General features: G+C 37.7%; 1 protein-coding gene across 2 annotated transcripts in view; it reads right to left on the bottom strand.

Annotated features, from left to right (window-relative positions):
• Positions 1-16,693, bottom strand: part of RIN3 (Ras and Rab interactor 3) — a 146,268-nt gene that overhangs the window by 43,336 nt on the left and 86,239 nt on the right. For both annotated transcript variants that reach the window (XM_074235435.1, XM_074235434.1), the window contains exons 4-5: positions 11,064-11,136; positions 7,500-7,591 (exon numbers count right to left, since the gene is read on the bottom strand). In XM_074235435.1, the coding sequence (XP_074091536.1) occupies positions 7,500-7,591; positions 11,064-11,136 (165 nt within the window). The remainder of the gene's footprint in view (positions 1-7,499; positions 7,592-11,063; positions 11,137-16,693) is intronic.

Raw genomic sequence — 16,693 nt, 5'->3', positions numbered from 1 at the left:
AAATAATTATTTGTCTAACTATGTATTCATTAAGGCCTAGATGCTAGAGAGGCTCAGATCAACCTTTTTTTTCCACTGAAAACATTAGATATGTTTATTTTGAATTTTACAATTTTCCCCCAATCTTGCTTCCTCCCCCCCCCCCCAGAAGGCAGTCTGTTAATCTTTACATTATTTTCACATGGTATACATTGTCAAATCAACTTTTTGATTCTCTGGAGCAGCTCACTCCTTCACAGTCACTCAATTGAATGAGAAGTAAAAAAACAAATACAAATTAATTAACAAAAAAAGTTAGTATAGTAAAAAAACAGAACATTTTATGGAAATATTAAAATCATATCAGATATGGTATATTACATTGGACCTATATATGTTTAACAACCAAAAATGTATGCAAGATACACTTTTAAGTTTAATGTTCAGTATTAACATTTTTCTCCATCACTTTTTTACTTTTTTTAAGTCTAGTCAATCAACAAAACAATAAATCATGCCCTGATTTGGTTTGCCAATTTCAAGAATTAAAAAAAATTATCAATCAGCTCTCCCAAGAGCTAGGAGCTAGCTCCAGGATACTACATTTTTTTCCCTGTACAGTCTTATTCTCTCTCTCTCTCTCTCTCTCTCTCTCTCTCTCTCTCTCTCTCTCTCTCTCTTTGTGGGCAACTAAAGAGAAAAGGGTTAGAAAATGGTATATTTAGGTGAATTTGGAATTTGCTGAATGACCAGATCAAAACAATAACAATTGATGGAAGGATGTCAACTTGGAGGAACTTTCTTGTGGAATACTCTATCATTGGCCTGACATTTTACTCATTGACTTAGATGAAGGCAGAAATGTTTGTCAAATTTAAAAGCTTGGAGGGATAGGTAACATATTTCAAGAAAGAAGCTATATTCTAAAAGAGCTCTACAGACCAGAACAAAGGCTGATATGAATAAGATGAATTTTTTTTTTTAGGTTTTTGCAAGGCAAACGGGGTTAAGTGGCTTGCCCAAGGCCACACAGCTAAGTAATTATTAAGTGTCTGAGACCGGATTTGAAAAATAAGATGAATTTTAACAGGGGCAAATATAAAGTTTTACATTTGAATTAAAAAAAATCGATCTCACAAGTATAAAATGGGAAGACATGATTAGATAACAGGTTTTCGAAAGCCTCCCCCAAATTAACAGTATCCTGGGCTACATTAAGAAAGGTAAAGTGTCTAGAAGAAAAATTTTATTATTCTCTGCCCTAATCAAGTCAGACTGTATTGATTTGTGGGCATCCTATTTCAGAAGAGGAAAGCGAGAGCATTAGAAAATATGTCATATGAGAATCAATTGAAGGAATTAGGGATATTTGACCTGCAAATGCAAAAGTCATCTCCAAATGTTGAAATGGTTCTCATGTATAAGAGTGATTAGATTTGTTTGGTTAAGTCCCAAAAGATATAGAGTTATAACTAATAGGTGGAAGGTGTGGAGAGGTAGAATTAGGTTGTTTGTAAGAAAAAACTTTCTGACAATTAAAACTGTTCAAAATTGTCCAAAAGTGTAATGGATTTCCTCACCACCTATGTCATCCTCAATATTCAGGACATGAAATACAGCTGGAAGCTTGTCACCCCTGATGAACTGTGCAAGCTCACTGGAAATGTGACATCCTATATCTGATATGATCTTAATATTTTCATAAAACATTCTGCATTTTGCTAAACTGACGTTCTTTGTAATAAATTTTATTTATTTATTTTTCCCTTTCATTACGTTGAGTAACTGTGTTGCTCTAGAGAATCAAAAAGTTGGAGACTTCTGGCCAAGATGGCGGAGAGAAGACAGGCACAGTTCTAAAGTCTCCTGATCTCTTCCCCATCTATCACATGAAACAAACCTCTTAAAAGAAATCCAACCCACAAAACCCAGAAAGAAAAGCCAGGAGAAAGAACATCTACCTCGGGATTTGTCTCCGGCAGCAGCTTTGGCCAGATTCGGGCAGGTGAGTCTGGGCTCAGAGGGAGGATCAGCCCCCGATCAACCAGATTAACAGCTGAATTGGAACCGGGAGTCTGAGGGCCCAAGAGCTGGACCTGCTGGATTGGCGATGGGGCTGGACGGCAGGGGCTTGAGTCAGCTAGGGAGCAGAGGCACTGGTGTTGGTGCTGTCCCCCAGGAGCTTGCGCACAGGGCTGGGGGGAGAGCTCTGGAGCAGGAAGGCTTCGGACACCATCCCTGGGCTCCTCTGGTCTGAGTCCCATTACAACTCAGACTTCTTCCCTAACAAACAAATGCAAACTACTTCTGCCTCAGGCCCAGGTGTGTGAGCAGAAGAACCAGCCCAGCTGAGGAATGACCTCAGGCCAGGGTAAAGCCCACCATTGATTGAAGGCAAAAGAATTCAATAGCTCCAACTCCTCCCTTCAAGCAAAGGGAGAAGGCCTCAAGCAAGGTCACAGACACTCCAGAGGGGGCAACCAGCACCTCCTACTGGCCAGCTGGAGAAATTGTATTCAGTGAGTAAAGCCTTTAATGATCTAAGCTCCTGTGAACCAGCCCCTCCCCAACTCAGGTCTTAGCAAAATGAAGAAGGGTCAGTGGAAAGGTGGATCCATAGAAAAATTCTTGGAAGGGAAAGACCCTAACTCAGAGAGACCTGGGACCTCTGAGGAGAATACAATCTGGTCTTCAGCACAGAAAGACTTCCTTGAAGAAATAAGGAAGGAGCTTAAAAATTTTGGAGAGACAATTAATACCTTGCAACAAGAAAACAAAACCTTAGAAAGTACAATTGGACAAATACAAAATGAGAATAATTCTCTCAGATCTTCAAATGGGCAAATGCAAAAAGAAATTAATTCTCTCAAAACCTCAATTGGTCAAATGGAAAGCTCTTTCAAAAGTAGAATTGACCAATTGGAAAAGGAGTTGCAAAAGGTTAATGAAGAAAACTCCTCCCCCGCCAAAAAGAATGGAGTCTACAGAAGCCAATGACTCCATGAGACAGCAAGAGTCAGTTAAACAAAATCAAAAAATAGAAAAAATAGAAGCAAATGTAAAATACCTCAGCAACAAAACCATTGACCTCAAGAATAGATCGAGGATAGGCAACCTGAAAATTATAGGACTTCCTGAAAACATTGAAGAGAATCAAAAAGTTGATCTAAGCTCCTCTAGCATCTCAATCAAGAATATCTCTAATGCATACAGAGTTAGACAAATATAATGATTTTGTAGAAATGAGAAGACCATTGGAGGTCAAGGAGAAGCTGGACAATGATGGTTGCTCCAGTCCCTTCCAACATTTAGCTTCTCTTTATCCCCTCTCACAATTCTCACATGTCATACAAACATGGAAAAATCCAGGTTTCCCAAATTGTATCCCATCCTTCCTGTTATTTAATTTTTTTAACCTCAGAGTCATATTGAACTCATAACCTTCAGAGCTTCCTAGTAATGTGTTATGTACATAGTAAGTGCTTAATTTGTCTTTTATGACTAATTTTCCTCTGGAAACAGTTATGGACTTGGATAGAGTTCTGAGCAAGAGGAAGGAAGAATTAGGAGGAGCAAAGAAGTTAGGCTAATTGGAGGTTAAAAGTGGGAATGGAACATGGGAAAGGAACCAAGTATATTCACATTTTTTAATTAAAATATCAGGTACAGTGAAACCTAAATTCCCCTAATACAATGTCCAAGGCATATAAGCCATTCAAGCTCTGATACAGGGCAGGTTAGCCAAATGCAATCTTTTATTCCCCTATTCATCAATTCAATTAGATTAAAAACATATATTAAATATCTGCAAAGATCTGTACTGGACAAGGGGGAAAAATATAGGACAGACCTAATTCTCAAGAAATTTACAATCTAATTGGGGGTGATGTGGGTTCAAATGAACAAATAGCTATAAGGACGAATGAGAAAAAGGGGGTCTAAGGTTTTACTATGAAACATTTAAAGAGTGAATGATCATTTTTAGCTGAGGGTGGGATTAGGTAAATCCAGAAGAGCTTGATAAAGGAGATATTAGGTAGTGTAGTGGATAGATAGAGCACCAACCCTGGAGTTAGGAGGACCTGAGTTCAAATCCTGTCTCAGACACTTACTAGCTGTGTGACTGAGGAAGTCACTTAACCCTGATTGCCTCGCATCCAGGGCCATCTCCAGTCATCCTGATTCATGTCTGGCCACTGGACCCAGATGGTTCTGGAGGAGAAAGTGAGGCTGGTGACTTAGCACAGCATTCCTCACTCAAATCCAATTCATGTGCTTGTCATGGCATCAACTCCCTGATGTCCTGGCCCTCTTTGAGAATGAAGGACAAACATCATCAGAAGAGATAACATCTGAGATGGTCCTTAAATAAAGAGAATGTCTTTGACAGAGATGAGGAGGCATAAGAAAATATATTTGAGGTACACTAATGTGATGAAAAAACAATCTAGGTAAAGTTTCTTTTCAGAGCTCACAACTTCTCAGAGTAGACCCTTGGGATATAGCATATTCTGCACTTAAGAAGGATAATCTAATTTCCCAAGACACAAGAGCACCGGGTTTCACTTGAACCTCGATTTTAAGGAAGTGAATGTTGAAATGCAGAATCTGAAGTGTGCCATCTTTTTCATCACCAATGTCACTCTTAACTTTCATGTCATGAGATGCAGTTGGAAGGTTGCCATCCCTGCTTCATACAAGGATAAAGGTGGCATTTGTTTCCATAATGGAATATGGTTTTCTTGACACTAGCTGTATGATTTTGGGCAAGGCACTTAAACTTGGGGTTTCCCCAGGGGTAATCAGAATTTTTCAAATTCAAGGACAATAGTGACATTTTTTTTCCTCCTTGAAACTTCTCCTTAGGCTCCAGATGAAGTAAACATCCCTAAATATAACCAATGGTGACTGGTTCAGGCTTCAATAAGATGCCTCAATCTGAGGGCAGCTAGATTGCACAATGGATAGAGCACCATTCCTGGAGTCAGGAGTACCTGAGTTCAAATCCAGCCTCAGACACTTAATAATTACCTAGCTGTATGGCCTTGGACAAGTCACTTAACCCCATTGCCTTGTCAAAAAAAAGATGTCTCAATCTAAATTCAGTAAGGCTTTTTTAAATAATAATAACAATCTTCATTTCTAGAGGACTTCAGTGTTCCTCCAATAACTCTATGAGGCAGGTGGTACAAGCACTATTGCCCTCATTTTACAGATGAGGAAAAAGGTAAATAACAGGCTCAAACATGACTAATCTGATTCAGAATCTGAACGGGGTGGGGTCCTAATTTCAGTGCCATCATAACACACTGCCTTGGGAGGAAGTGAGAGGTAATAAACTAGAGTGGGGGTAAAGTCTTAGATGTGGAATTTGGAAGGAAGAACTGGGTTCAAATCCTGACTTAGATATACATATCAACTCCGTGTCCCTGAGAAAGGAACCTCTCTGGGGTTCAACCTCCTCTTCTATAAAATGAGAAGTTTAGATTCAAAAGCTTCAAAGGCCCCTTTCAGCCCTAAAGCTATGATTCTATTACTTAAGATCTGAGTTCAAGTCCTCCTTCTGGCATATTTAGGCTATGACCCTGGGCAGGTTACTTAACCTCTGTGGGGGGTCAGTTTCCACCTTTGTAAAATGTGAAGCTTGGATTAGATGATCTCTAGGATTCTTTACAACTCTAAACCTATGATTCTGTAACTGTTAAAACTCTCTCAAATGCGTAGAGGGGAAAGGGAGAAGAGGTAGAATTACTTTAAAATGGCTACTCTTTTTTTAAGGTCTAGTAGCTTTTCCAGGAAATGTGCTTTCTTGACACCTTAGTTCTGGGTCATAATTGGGTACCACTCTTTGGAACAGGGTCAAGGGATAAAGCTCTGGGGTCAGGAAGCCCTGAGTTCAAGTTTGGTCTCAGACACTGACTAGCTGTGTGACCCTGGTCAAGTCACTTAATCCCATTTACTTCAGGATTCCTCATCTGTAAAATGAGCTGGAGGTGGGAATAGCAAACTATTCCATTATCTTTGCCAAGAAAACCCCAAAGGAGGTCACAAAGATTCAAAAATGACTGAAGAACATCTTTGATTGGGGGAATCTGAATTGGCTTCAAGGAATAAATAAGAATTTAAAAAGTAAAGATACATTAGTGGGAGTAGGAAGATAGGGAGTACATAAGGAATATGGGACAATATGAATAAAGATAGGGAGGGGATATATTTGAGGCATAGGGTAACTTTATTGCCAATTAATGTCTGTGTGTGTGTGTGTGTGTGTGTGTGTGTGTGTGTGTGTGTGTGTATTTGAGTCCATGTGACTCCATAGACTTTAACCAGGGGGTTTTCTTGACAGAGATACTGATGTGATTTGCCAGTTTCTTCTGGAGCTGTGTCCCCATTTTTACAGATGAGGAACTGAGGCAAATGTTTGAATTCAGATCTTCTTAACTCCAGACCCAATGTTCTATCCATTAGAACTTCCCTGTAGAGTGGATTAGCTAAGCATTATTATTAAATTAGTGTTGGTGGATAGGTGGTGGAGGTGGTGATTTACTACAGTAATTAGGACCATCAGAAAACCTTATTAGATTGTAAGGACTTCATATGACTCCTCTCATTCCCTACTTTCTTCTGGTCATCAGAGTTCCATTTAATGTTCTTAAAACCAAGACATACTCTCTTTCACCTGGGATGATTTTAGCTGCTAGATTGTACTGAAAGGAAGGAGAAAAAGGTAAAGAAGGAAAGTTCTATAGAACCAAGAGAACACTTTACACAACAATATTGTGAGGCTATCAACTTTGATGGATGCAGCTTCTCTTGGTAGTTCAGAGAGCTAGGACAACCCTGGGAGACTTGCTATGGACAACACCATCCACATCCAAATGAAGAAAACAAAGCAAAAAAAAAAAGTATAGAATCTGAATGAATACCATTTTCACTTTTTAAAAATTTCTCTTATGTTTTCCTTCCTATCCCATGGTTTTCTTTTTTTCCCCTTAGTCCTAATTCCTTACACAGAAAATGACTAATCTATAAACATGTTAAACAAAAATGTATATGTAGAATGTTCACTAGACTGTTTGCTGTTGAGGGAAGGGGGTTGGGAAGGGAGGGTGGAAGAAAATTGGGTAACATACAAATATGCATGTGAATGAATGTTAAAAACCTTTTATAACATTAATTGGAAAAATAAAAAATATCAATTTAAAAAAAGAGGGCTCCAGATTTAAGTCATTTTAGCCATATGACAAATCACCTGCTTTGTCAATGAGACAAACACCAAGATCCAGGGACACTGACTATGCATATGGACATGTGATTTCCTATAAATATCTACTTGCAGATCCAGAGACAGTTTACTTATAATCCTGAAATTCTTCCTACCTAAAATTCAAGGATAAAGAAGAGAAGAAATCCAGATTGTAGTGTCCAAAGGGAGAGAAAAGTCATGTAACTGGTCTGGAGTAGATCCAAAGGTTGCTCTGTTAAAGTTTCAGCTGCTTTTTCATTTGTAGAAGACTTACCTATCCCCAGGTTAGAGATGGTTTCAAGCTCTTTAAAGTTGTTGGCTTCCAAAATTGCCTGAGGCAGTCTTAAGGTGGAGGGCAGCAAATCTCTGTAACAGGAAGGAGTGTTGGAGAGAGAGAGAAGGGAAAAGAAAAAGACATGGGAAGAGATGAGGAACTCATAAATGGCAGATGGTTCCTAAAGTCCCCTCCATGCTAACATTTCATCTTTTGACAGACTTTCAAGTGTTAATAATAAGACTTTTTGAGACCTAGCATTTTAGGTTTGATATCCCAAAACATTATTTTCTAAGGTACATTTCAAGAATAATAGTAACAGTCTCTAGTTGTCAGTTTTGTTTTGTTTTATTTTGTTTTGGTTAAATAAAGCCTCCATCTGTCTTTCTGAAGCTTCCGCTCGCCCCCATCCTAGCTCTGTCCACTGGGGCCACGGCCAGACCAGTCTAATTCATCCTCCGTTTGGTAGCTCTTCAAATACTTGAGAAAGAATTTCTGTGTCCCCAATTGTCTTTGCTTCTCTAGGCTAATTAGATTCAGCTCTTTCAACAGCTCATTATCTTGTGATCTTGAGCCCTTCACCGACTGGGTCTACTTCATTTGTTTGTTCTCTCATGTGTCAATCAATGTCCTTTCTAAAATGTTGCTCCCCAAACAGAATTCAATATTCTAGTTATGGGATGGTTACATTACACATTTCTCAATGCAATCTAAGATATGGAAGAAAAGAAAGTTTATTAAGCAACAATATGCTGCTTCACAAATATTATTTCATTTAATCTTCACAATGAGCCTGAGAGGTAGGCCCAATTATTATCTCCTCTTACATTTAAAACTGAAGTGACTTGCCTAGGATCACACATCTAGTAAATGTGTGAGGTTGCATTTGAATTTAGGTCTTCATAGCTCCCTCCCCACCTCCTCACCCCTTTCTATGTTGCATTGCTGACCATTTGGAGCTTGCAGTCCACTAATAAATTCTTGGATTTTCACCACAATAGATGTCTTTATCTACTCTGAATTTGTCAATAGATGTCTTGAACCCCAAGAGTGAGATTTTTCACTTTTTTCTATTAGATTTTTGCCTTATTAGATGGATTTGGTCTAACATCCTAGCCTGTCAAGATTTTTTTAGATCTTGATTCTGTCATATAAGATGTTAGTTCTCCCTCTCAGCAACAACTTTAGAATGTAAAGAAAGACCTTGACATCAGAGACTTTCCTACTTAATCTATGTGCATTCCCAGGGCTTTGCTCATCTCAAGGAAGAGTTGAGTTCAAATCCAGCATCGGATATTTCCTAGCTGGACAAGTCACGTACCCTGCCACAGTTTCCTTACCTATAAATGAGGAATAATAGTAACATCTCAGGGTTGTTGTGAAGATCAAATGAGATAACATATATGTGGTAGTAAAGAAATGGAAATTGAGAGGATGTCCACTAATTGAGAATAAGTTGTGGCATATAATTATAATGAAATACTACTGTGCTATAAGAAATGAGGAACGGGTTGATTTTTAGGAAAAATGGAAAGACCTGCATTGAAATGAAGAGAGGAGAGCTAGAGAATGTTGTAAAAGTCAAAGCAATATTGTTTGAAGAATAAATGTGAATGACTAATCTGTTCTGAATTATGCAAAAATTCAAAGCAATGACAAAGGACCTATGAAGGATGATGCTATTTACCTCCAGAGAAAGAACTGATATATAGAACTATATATTATATAGTTTCACATATATATTTGTATCAAATGTTGGCCTTCTCTAGTGTGGAGTTGGAACAGATGGATCTCAAATGTAACAAAAAATAAAATAAATATTTTAAAAAAAGACAAAAACTTTATAAATCTTAAAACACCATTAAACTCTATTTCCTACTTTCCTTCCTTTTTCTTTCTTCCTTTTTCTATTTTTTTCTTTCCTTCCTTCTATTTATTATGGGTTCACAGACTCTTTTTCAGCTCCTCCACTTACCAGTTATATGACTTTGGACAAATCACTTCACCTTTCATACCTCAGCTTTCTCATGGTTAATAAAAAGGAATAATACCAAACACAACTAATTCCCAGGTTCTCTGAGGCTTGGAAGAAAAAATTAGAACCCTTGTTCATCATTCACAATGAGAAGAGACCCATACAACAAGCTTTTCCCTCCCCCCTTCCTTTTCTTTTTATCAGCCACAAATATAAAATCAGACTTCTGGAATATTAAGAACAGGGGTGGCTAGGTGGTGCAGGGGATAGAGCACCGGCCCTGGAGTCAGGAGTACCTGAATTCTAATCTGGTCTCAGACACTTAATAATTACCTAGCTGTGTGGCCTTGGGCAAGCCACTTAACCCCATTGTCTTGCAAAAAAAAAAAGAAATATTATGAACAACTTTGAGAAATACTGTAGCATATTGCATAGAGAGACAGATGGGAGCTAGGAATTGCTGAATTCATATTCTACCTCTGCTACACTCTGGCTGTGTGATCTTGGGCACTCTCTCCTGTGTTAGGAACTTCTTTAAGACTACAATTTGGAGGGGGCAGTTAGGTGGTGCAGTGGATAGAGCACTGGCCAGAGCACTGGCCCTGGAGTCAGGAGGACTGACTGAGTTCAAATCTGACCTCAGACACTAATTATCTAGCTCTGTGACCTTGGGCAACTCACTTAACTCCACTGCCTTGTTAAACAAACAAACAGACTACAATTTGCAAAGACCTGAAGGGTTGAGGGATGTTTCTCATTTAAGAGTTTCCTCCACCAATGATAACATGTCTAGTCCCTAATCTATTAATAACATATTTATAGAGGGTTTTCAAGTTTATAAAATTTTTTTTTCCACCTGGGAAGAACTTGGGGAGGTTGCTAATTACGTGTTACTATCCGAGTTTCACTGTTGTTACCTTCACCTTACCCACATTAAGGAGTCCAAGTCAAATACACATCAACCACTTAGTCCCTCAGATGGGCCAATAAACCACTGGTCCCTACCAGCTACTCCTGAATGAAGGAAAGTACCATGCAGTTTTTTTCCTTGATGTTTTGACTTATTATCATATCACTAATGAAAGTATACTCTTGATGATTCTAAAGCACTCATTATTACTGTATTGGACTAATTATGAGACAGTGATTTAGCAGAAAGAACAATGGAAAAGGTTTTGAACACCAGTTGGGGTGGCAAAGTGGATAGAGAATTGACCCTTTAGTCAGAAGGAGCTGAGTTTAAATCTAATCTCAGACACTTATGTGATTTTGGTTAAGTCTCTTAGTTCTGGTTGCCTCAGTTTCCTCATCTGTAAAATGAACTCATTTCCTTTACCTTCCTTAATGATAGCTCATCTGGCCTATGTTTAATTACCCATTTTCCCATGATGATAGATGTAGAATCTATTTCAATTTGCTTTAATTCTCAAATAAGGGGGGAAGGAAGGGAGGAAGGAAAGAATCTGGAACTCAAAATTTTAAAAATCAAATGTTAATTTTTGTTTACATTTAATTGAGAAGAAAATAAAAAGAAAAAAAGATGAATTGCTCCTAGGGACAAAAGGGAGGGGTGGCTGAGTTCTACTTACCTACTGACACAGTAGAAAGCTATCAGTTTGAAGATATCCTCAAATACAAGAACAGATCCTTCCACGTACAGGACTGAGGAGAGACAGAAAAATCCTTTTGGTGAATGTTATCCTTTGGGGGGAGCAGGGGGGCAGGGAAATATGAGGTGTAAGGAAACAATCAGGCCGTGTTCTAAAGTCTAAAGACTTCCACTGAAGTCTTATTCTGGTGCCTCCTTTGGTGGGCACCCTGGGGTCTTGAAGGCTTTTCTAGTAGATTCCATTACACTGCGAGCTCCTTGAGAGTAAGGATTGTCTGTTGTCTTTCTTTGCATCTCTAGTGCTTAACACAGTGCCTGAACTTAATAAATGTTTATTTAATAAATATTTTTTGCTGGATTGACGACAAACCTTGCCCCATCCTATTAAATTAGAAAGGAGTGGCATTACAGATTTAGGATTGGGAGAGATTTTAGGTATCATCTGATCTAACCAATCAATCAATAAACATTTATGAAATGCCTACCATGTGCTAGGGGGCAGTTTAGGGAGTTCAGTGGATAGAGTACCAGTCCTGGATTTGGGAAGAGCTTGGTTCAAGTCTAGCCTCAAACAATAGCTGTATGACTTTGGGCAAGTCATTAACTGTTTGCCTCAAGTTCCTCATCTGCAAAATGAGCTGAAGAAGGAAATGGCACACCACTCTAATATTAGCCAAGAAAACCCGAAATGGGATCATGAAGAGTCAGACATGACTAGAACAATAAACATAACACTATGTGCTAGGGATTGTATTTAGAGCTGGGGACACTAAAAAAGAGAAAAGGCAGTCACTGCTCTCAAGGAGCTCACAGTAATATGGGAAACAACAACAACATATATACCAAACAAGTTAAATACAGGATAAATAGGAAATAATTAACAGAGGGAGACACTGAAATTAAGAGTAATTCGGGGAGACTGTCTATAGAAGGTAGGATTTTAGCTGGGACTTAAAAGAAGCCAGGAAAGTCACTTGGATGGGAGGAAAGAGAGCATTCCAAGCATGGGAAACACCCAGAGAGAATGTCCAGAGCTGGGAGAGGTAGAGTAGCAAAGTGTCACTGAACTGAAGAGTATGTGTTAGGGAGTAAAGTGTAAGACTAAAGGGACTAGTTATGAAGGTCCTTGAATGCCAGACAGAACATTTTGCATTTGATTCTGGAGACAATTGGGTCACAGTATCATTTATTGAGTAAGGTGTAAATGGATCCATGCTTTAGGAAAGTTAACCTAGTGACTGGATGGAGGATGGAATGGAGAGAGAAGAAACTCGAACCATTCTCCTCGTTTTATTGTTGTGATTCAGTCGTTTCAGTCATCCATATAACATGAGGATAATAATAGCAGCTACCTCACAAAATTGTTGAGGATCAAATGAGATAGCATAAAGTGCTTTTCAGATCTTAAAGTACTATTATAAATACTAGGGTTTATTATTATTACTCTTGAATTTGAGAGTCCCCAAGTTCAAGTGCTGATTTCCTAAATAGCATTTCCATTGGAGGAAGAACAGCACTGATATGACCCCTGCAACTGTTGGAGTAGTAGAACCATCATATGGGAGTCTAGGAGATTTGAACTTTGCCAACTCTCCCAATATGTCTGGACAATATAACTGGAAGATAAATGAGAATTAAGTGTCCTTCTCTCTCCCTTACATGTCTTTTCTTTCTGAAGGAATCTAATGCATCTAATGGGTTATGTGAATGCTTTCAGTTTCTATATTTATGGACTCCTGGGAGTCCTTTGAATCCTATGTTTTCTGTAGCAAGTTATACATACTGTATGCATCAAGTTCCTATTGTAGCATTAGGGACCTACACCTTATTTTAGAGATTTTTATGTGTTGACTCCAGATGTGGGTAGAGTTAAGAGAAGAATCAGCCCTTTAAAGATTTTCCCCTAGGACCAATCCAGCCTACATGTCCCAAGAACCTTTACCAGAAGGTCCTTAGGTGACATCTTGTTAATAGGAGGGTTAGTGCTTCATTAGGTATGGAAGTGACCTGGGATTCGCCAAAGCTATTTAAGTAGACCACAAAATTTGGTGAAGTGCTCTCAAGAAAGAAAGCTTTCAAGAATAGGTGAACTACATATTTATTGTCTACAGATCAGACTAGCAATGAGTGGAGATGGTCTAGGTGCTTATTTTTTTAGCCATGAATGATAAAAAAAAGTACTTATTTCATCATAATTTCAACCTTCAAAAATAGAGGAAGTGACTTAGAGGAGTTTTTATTTTGGACCTGATTTTGACCATATGGAAGAGACTGGCTGTTGATGTGGATTTGTCAAGAATCATGGAAGTAGGTGACTTCTTCAGTGTCAATTTTATATCTTATGGTGCAGAATGAGAAGTAAACTAGGAATAGTCTGATATATATATATATATATATATATATATATATATATATATACATTAAATTTCAAAGGATTAGAGAAAGATTGGTAGAATAACCTAGACTAATATTTTGCTGAGGAAGTTGACCCAAGAAGGGGGAGGTGTTTTAAGAATGAATTGCTGAAAATACAAACTAATCTAACTTCCTATTTTGACAGCATATCTAAATTTCAGGATCAGAAGAATGTTGTAAAGACAGTATTTAGATTTCAGCAAAAGCATTTGACAAAGTTTTTCATGCTTGTGGGCAATATGGGAAGACATTATAGAATAGTAAAGTTAAGTGGGTTCCAAACTGATTGAATGACTTGTACCAAAAGAATAGTTATTAATGGGTTAATAATGTCAACTTAGAGGGACAGCTTTAGTGTAGTATTCCAGTTTTGACTTTGGTATTTTGCAACAGTTTTGTTACTGACCTTATTGATCCCAAAAAAGGACAGCTCAAGACAAGTCCATATAAAGCTTCTTTGTGACAGGCACTTTCCTATGTTCTAGGGATGTTTTAAAAAGATGAAAAACAGTCCTTGCTTTTAAGAAGTTCACAGGTTGAGTGAGATCATGCAAAAAACTATGTACCAATAACTTATAAGACAGATAAAATGGGAGAATTTCAAAGGGAAGGTTCTAAGATTAAGAGTTTGTAGAAGATGAAACTATAATTGAAACCTGAAGGAAGCCAAGGAATAGAGGGAGAGAATTTCAGACATGGGCACAGTCAGTGAAAATGTCAGATGGAGTGTCAATGTGAGATGACCAACAAGATGGCCAATGTTATTGGATTGTAGAATGTCGCCAAGGGAGTAAGGTTCTAAAGAGTACAGTTGATGTGAAACTGAGAGAATGTTGGATCACTGAGATGGGTCAACTATGGGTCAAATTTAATAAGGTAAAATTTAATAGTGATCAATGGAAAGTTCATCATTTGGGTCCAAGAAACTGACTTCCTAATGGGTAGAAAGTGGCTCATTTCAAAATATGTACTCTGATAAATAAAGCATGACTTCAGAAGGCTGATGGTAAAACACACCTCCCTAAATAGAGGGTGGTATAATTTTTTTTATAGGTGTGGAATGAATCATACATTCTCAGATACACCCAAGTGTTTATTTGTTTTAACCATATTCATGTATTAGAAGACAGAGTTCAATTGAATATGAGGAAGTCATTAGGAAATTAGTGTTGTAAAGGAAGAAAAAATAGCATTGATAAAATATTTAAAAAGAAAAAAAGAGAACAAAAACCAAAATGCTCAGGGGAAGGGGCAGAGGGAGGGGGATGGGAGAAGGGTTACTGTAAACTCACTATAATATGACAGCCAAAAAATCTAATGTGGCTTGGGCCACACTAAAAGTGCAATGATGTCCAAAAAATGGGGAAGGTGATAGTTTTATTGTTTCCTATCCTAGTCAGATCTTGGATTGCTTTCTGGGCATCACATTTCTGGAAGGATATTTTTGATCTGAAGAATGTTTAGAGGAGGGTGATCAGGATGCTGATAGACCTCAAGACCATGCCATATAAGGAAATGGAGAAATTAAGCATGAATGACTTAAAGAAGAGACGTGATAGCTGCCTCCCAGTATATGAAGGGCTCTCAGATGAAGACAGTAGTCTTATTTAGCCTGGCCTCAGGAAACTGAAGTAGGAGGAATGGGTGGAATTTGTAGAAAGAAGGAGGTTTGAAGCAACATAATCTTTTTTAATAGTTAGAACTGAACAAGAGTGGCATGGAATCTTTCAACCAATCAATGAAACATCTCCTATGTGCCAGTCATTGTGCTAGGCCCTGGAGTCACAAATATAAAGAATGATAAGAATCCTCCTTGTAAGGAAATGATGGCTTTCCCTTTAATGTTGTGGAGGGATTCTTGATCAGATAAATGTTGGACTCAGTGATTCTTTTCTCCCCCCAATTCTAATAAAGTTTATTTATTTATTTTTCCATGTATATTTTGTCATTTATCTTTTCCAATTTAAATATTTTTATTTATTTGTTTTTCCAACTACATGCAACAGTAGTTTTCCCCATTCATTGTTTTAAACAAGATCTTGAGTTTTACATTTTTCTCTCTCCCTCCCTTCGCTTCCCCTTCCCCTGACAGAAAGCAATCTAATATAGGCCCTACAAGTGCAACTATGCTAAACATAGATCCCGATTAATCATGAGAGAAGAATCAAATCCAACAGAAGAGAAAAAAATATTAGAGAGAAAAAAACAACATAATACATAAGACAAATTTAAAAAATTGAAGATAGTAAGCTTTGATATGGATGGTATTTTCCATCATAGGACTTAGTGATTCTTAAAAGTATCGTCAGGGCGGCTAGGTGGCATAGTGGATAAAGCACCAGCCTTGGAGTCAGGAGTACCCGGGTTCAAATCTGGTCTCAGACACTTAATAAATACCTAGCTGTGTGGACTTGGGCAAGCCACTTAACCCCATTTGCCTTGCAAAAACCTAAAAAAAAAAAAAGTATTGTCGAGGACCCCTGAGAGTTTCCAGATACTTTCAAAGGGTCTATGAATCAGAATTATTTTCATAATAATACTAAGATGTTTTAATTTCTATTATGGTAAATATTGATAGAGATAACTCATATAAACAAAACTGCAGGAGAAGGGATCTCAATCATTTTTCAGTGTCATAAAGTTAAAGAACAGTTAAACTAAATGGTTTTCTGGAGTTTCAATCCTTGATGTACCCATGTTGATGAAATTATACATCCTTCTCAACATTTCTATATATGACTAGCAAGATACAGCAGGAAGAGCTAGAAAAAGAAATTCCATTCAAAGTAACTTCAGACAATATAAAATACCTGGGAGTCTACCTGCCAAGGCAGACGCAGAAACTTTTTGAAAACAATTACAAAATACTTCTCACACAAATAAAATCAAATTTAAATAACTGGGCAAATATCAACTGCTGGTGGATAGGCCATCAAATGGTCTATATATATAATAAAAATGGCAATTCTACTAAAATTAAACTACTTGTTTAGTGCCCTACCAATCAAAATTCCAAAAAATTACTTTAATGAGTTAGAAACAATTGTAAGTAAAATCATATGGAGCAATAAAAAGTTGAGAATTTCCAGGGATTCAATGAAAAAAAGTCCAAAAGAAGGTGGCTTAGCCCTAGCAGAGCTAAAATTATATTATAAAGCATTAGTCATCAAAACTGTCTGGTATTGGCTAAGAAAC

The sequence above is a fragment of the Macrotis lagotis genome, chromosome 4, assembly GCF_037893015.1.
Source record: "Macrotis lagotis isolate mMagLag1 chromosome 4, bilby.v1.9.chrom.fasta, whole genome shotgun sequence".
In the NCBI taxonomy this organism is placed as follows: Eukaryota; Metazoa; Chordata; class Mammalia; order Peramelemorphia; family Peramelidae; genus Macrotis; species Macrotis lagotis.
Note: the sequence above shows the minus strand (reverse complement) of the source record. Positions and strands in the feature narration are given on the sequence as shown.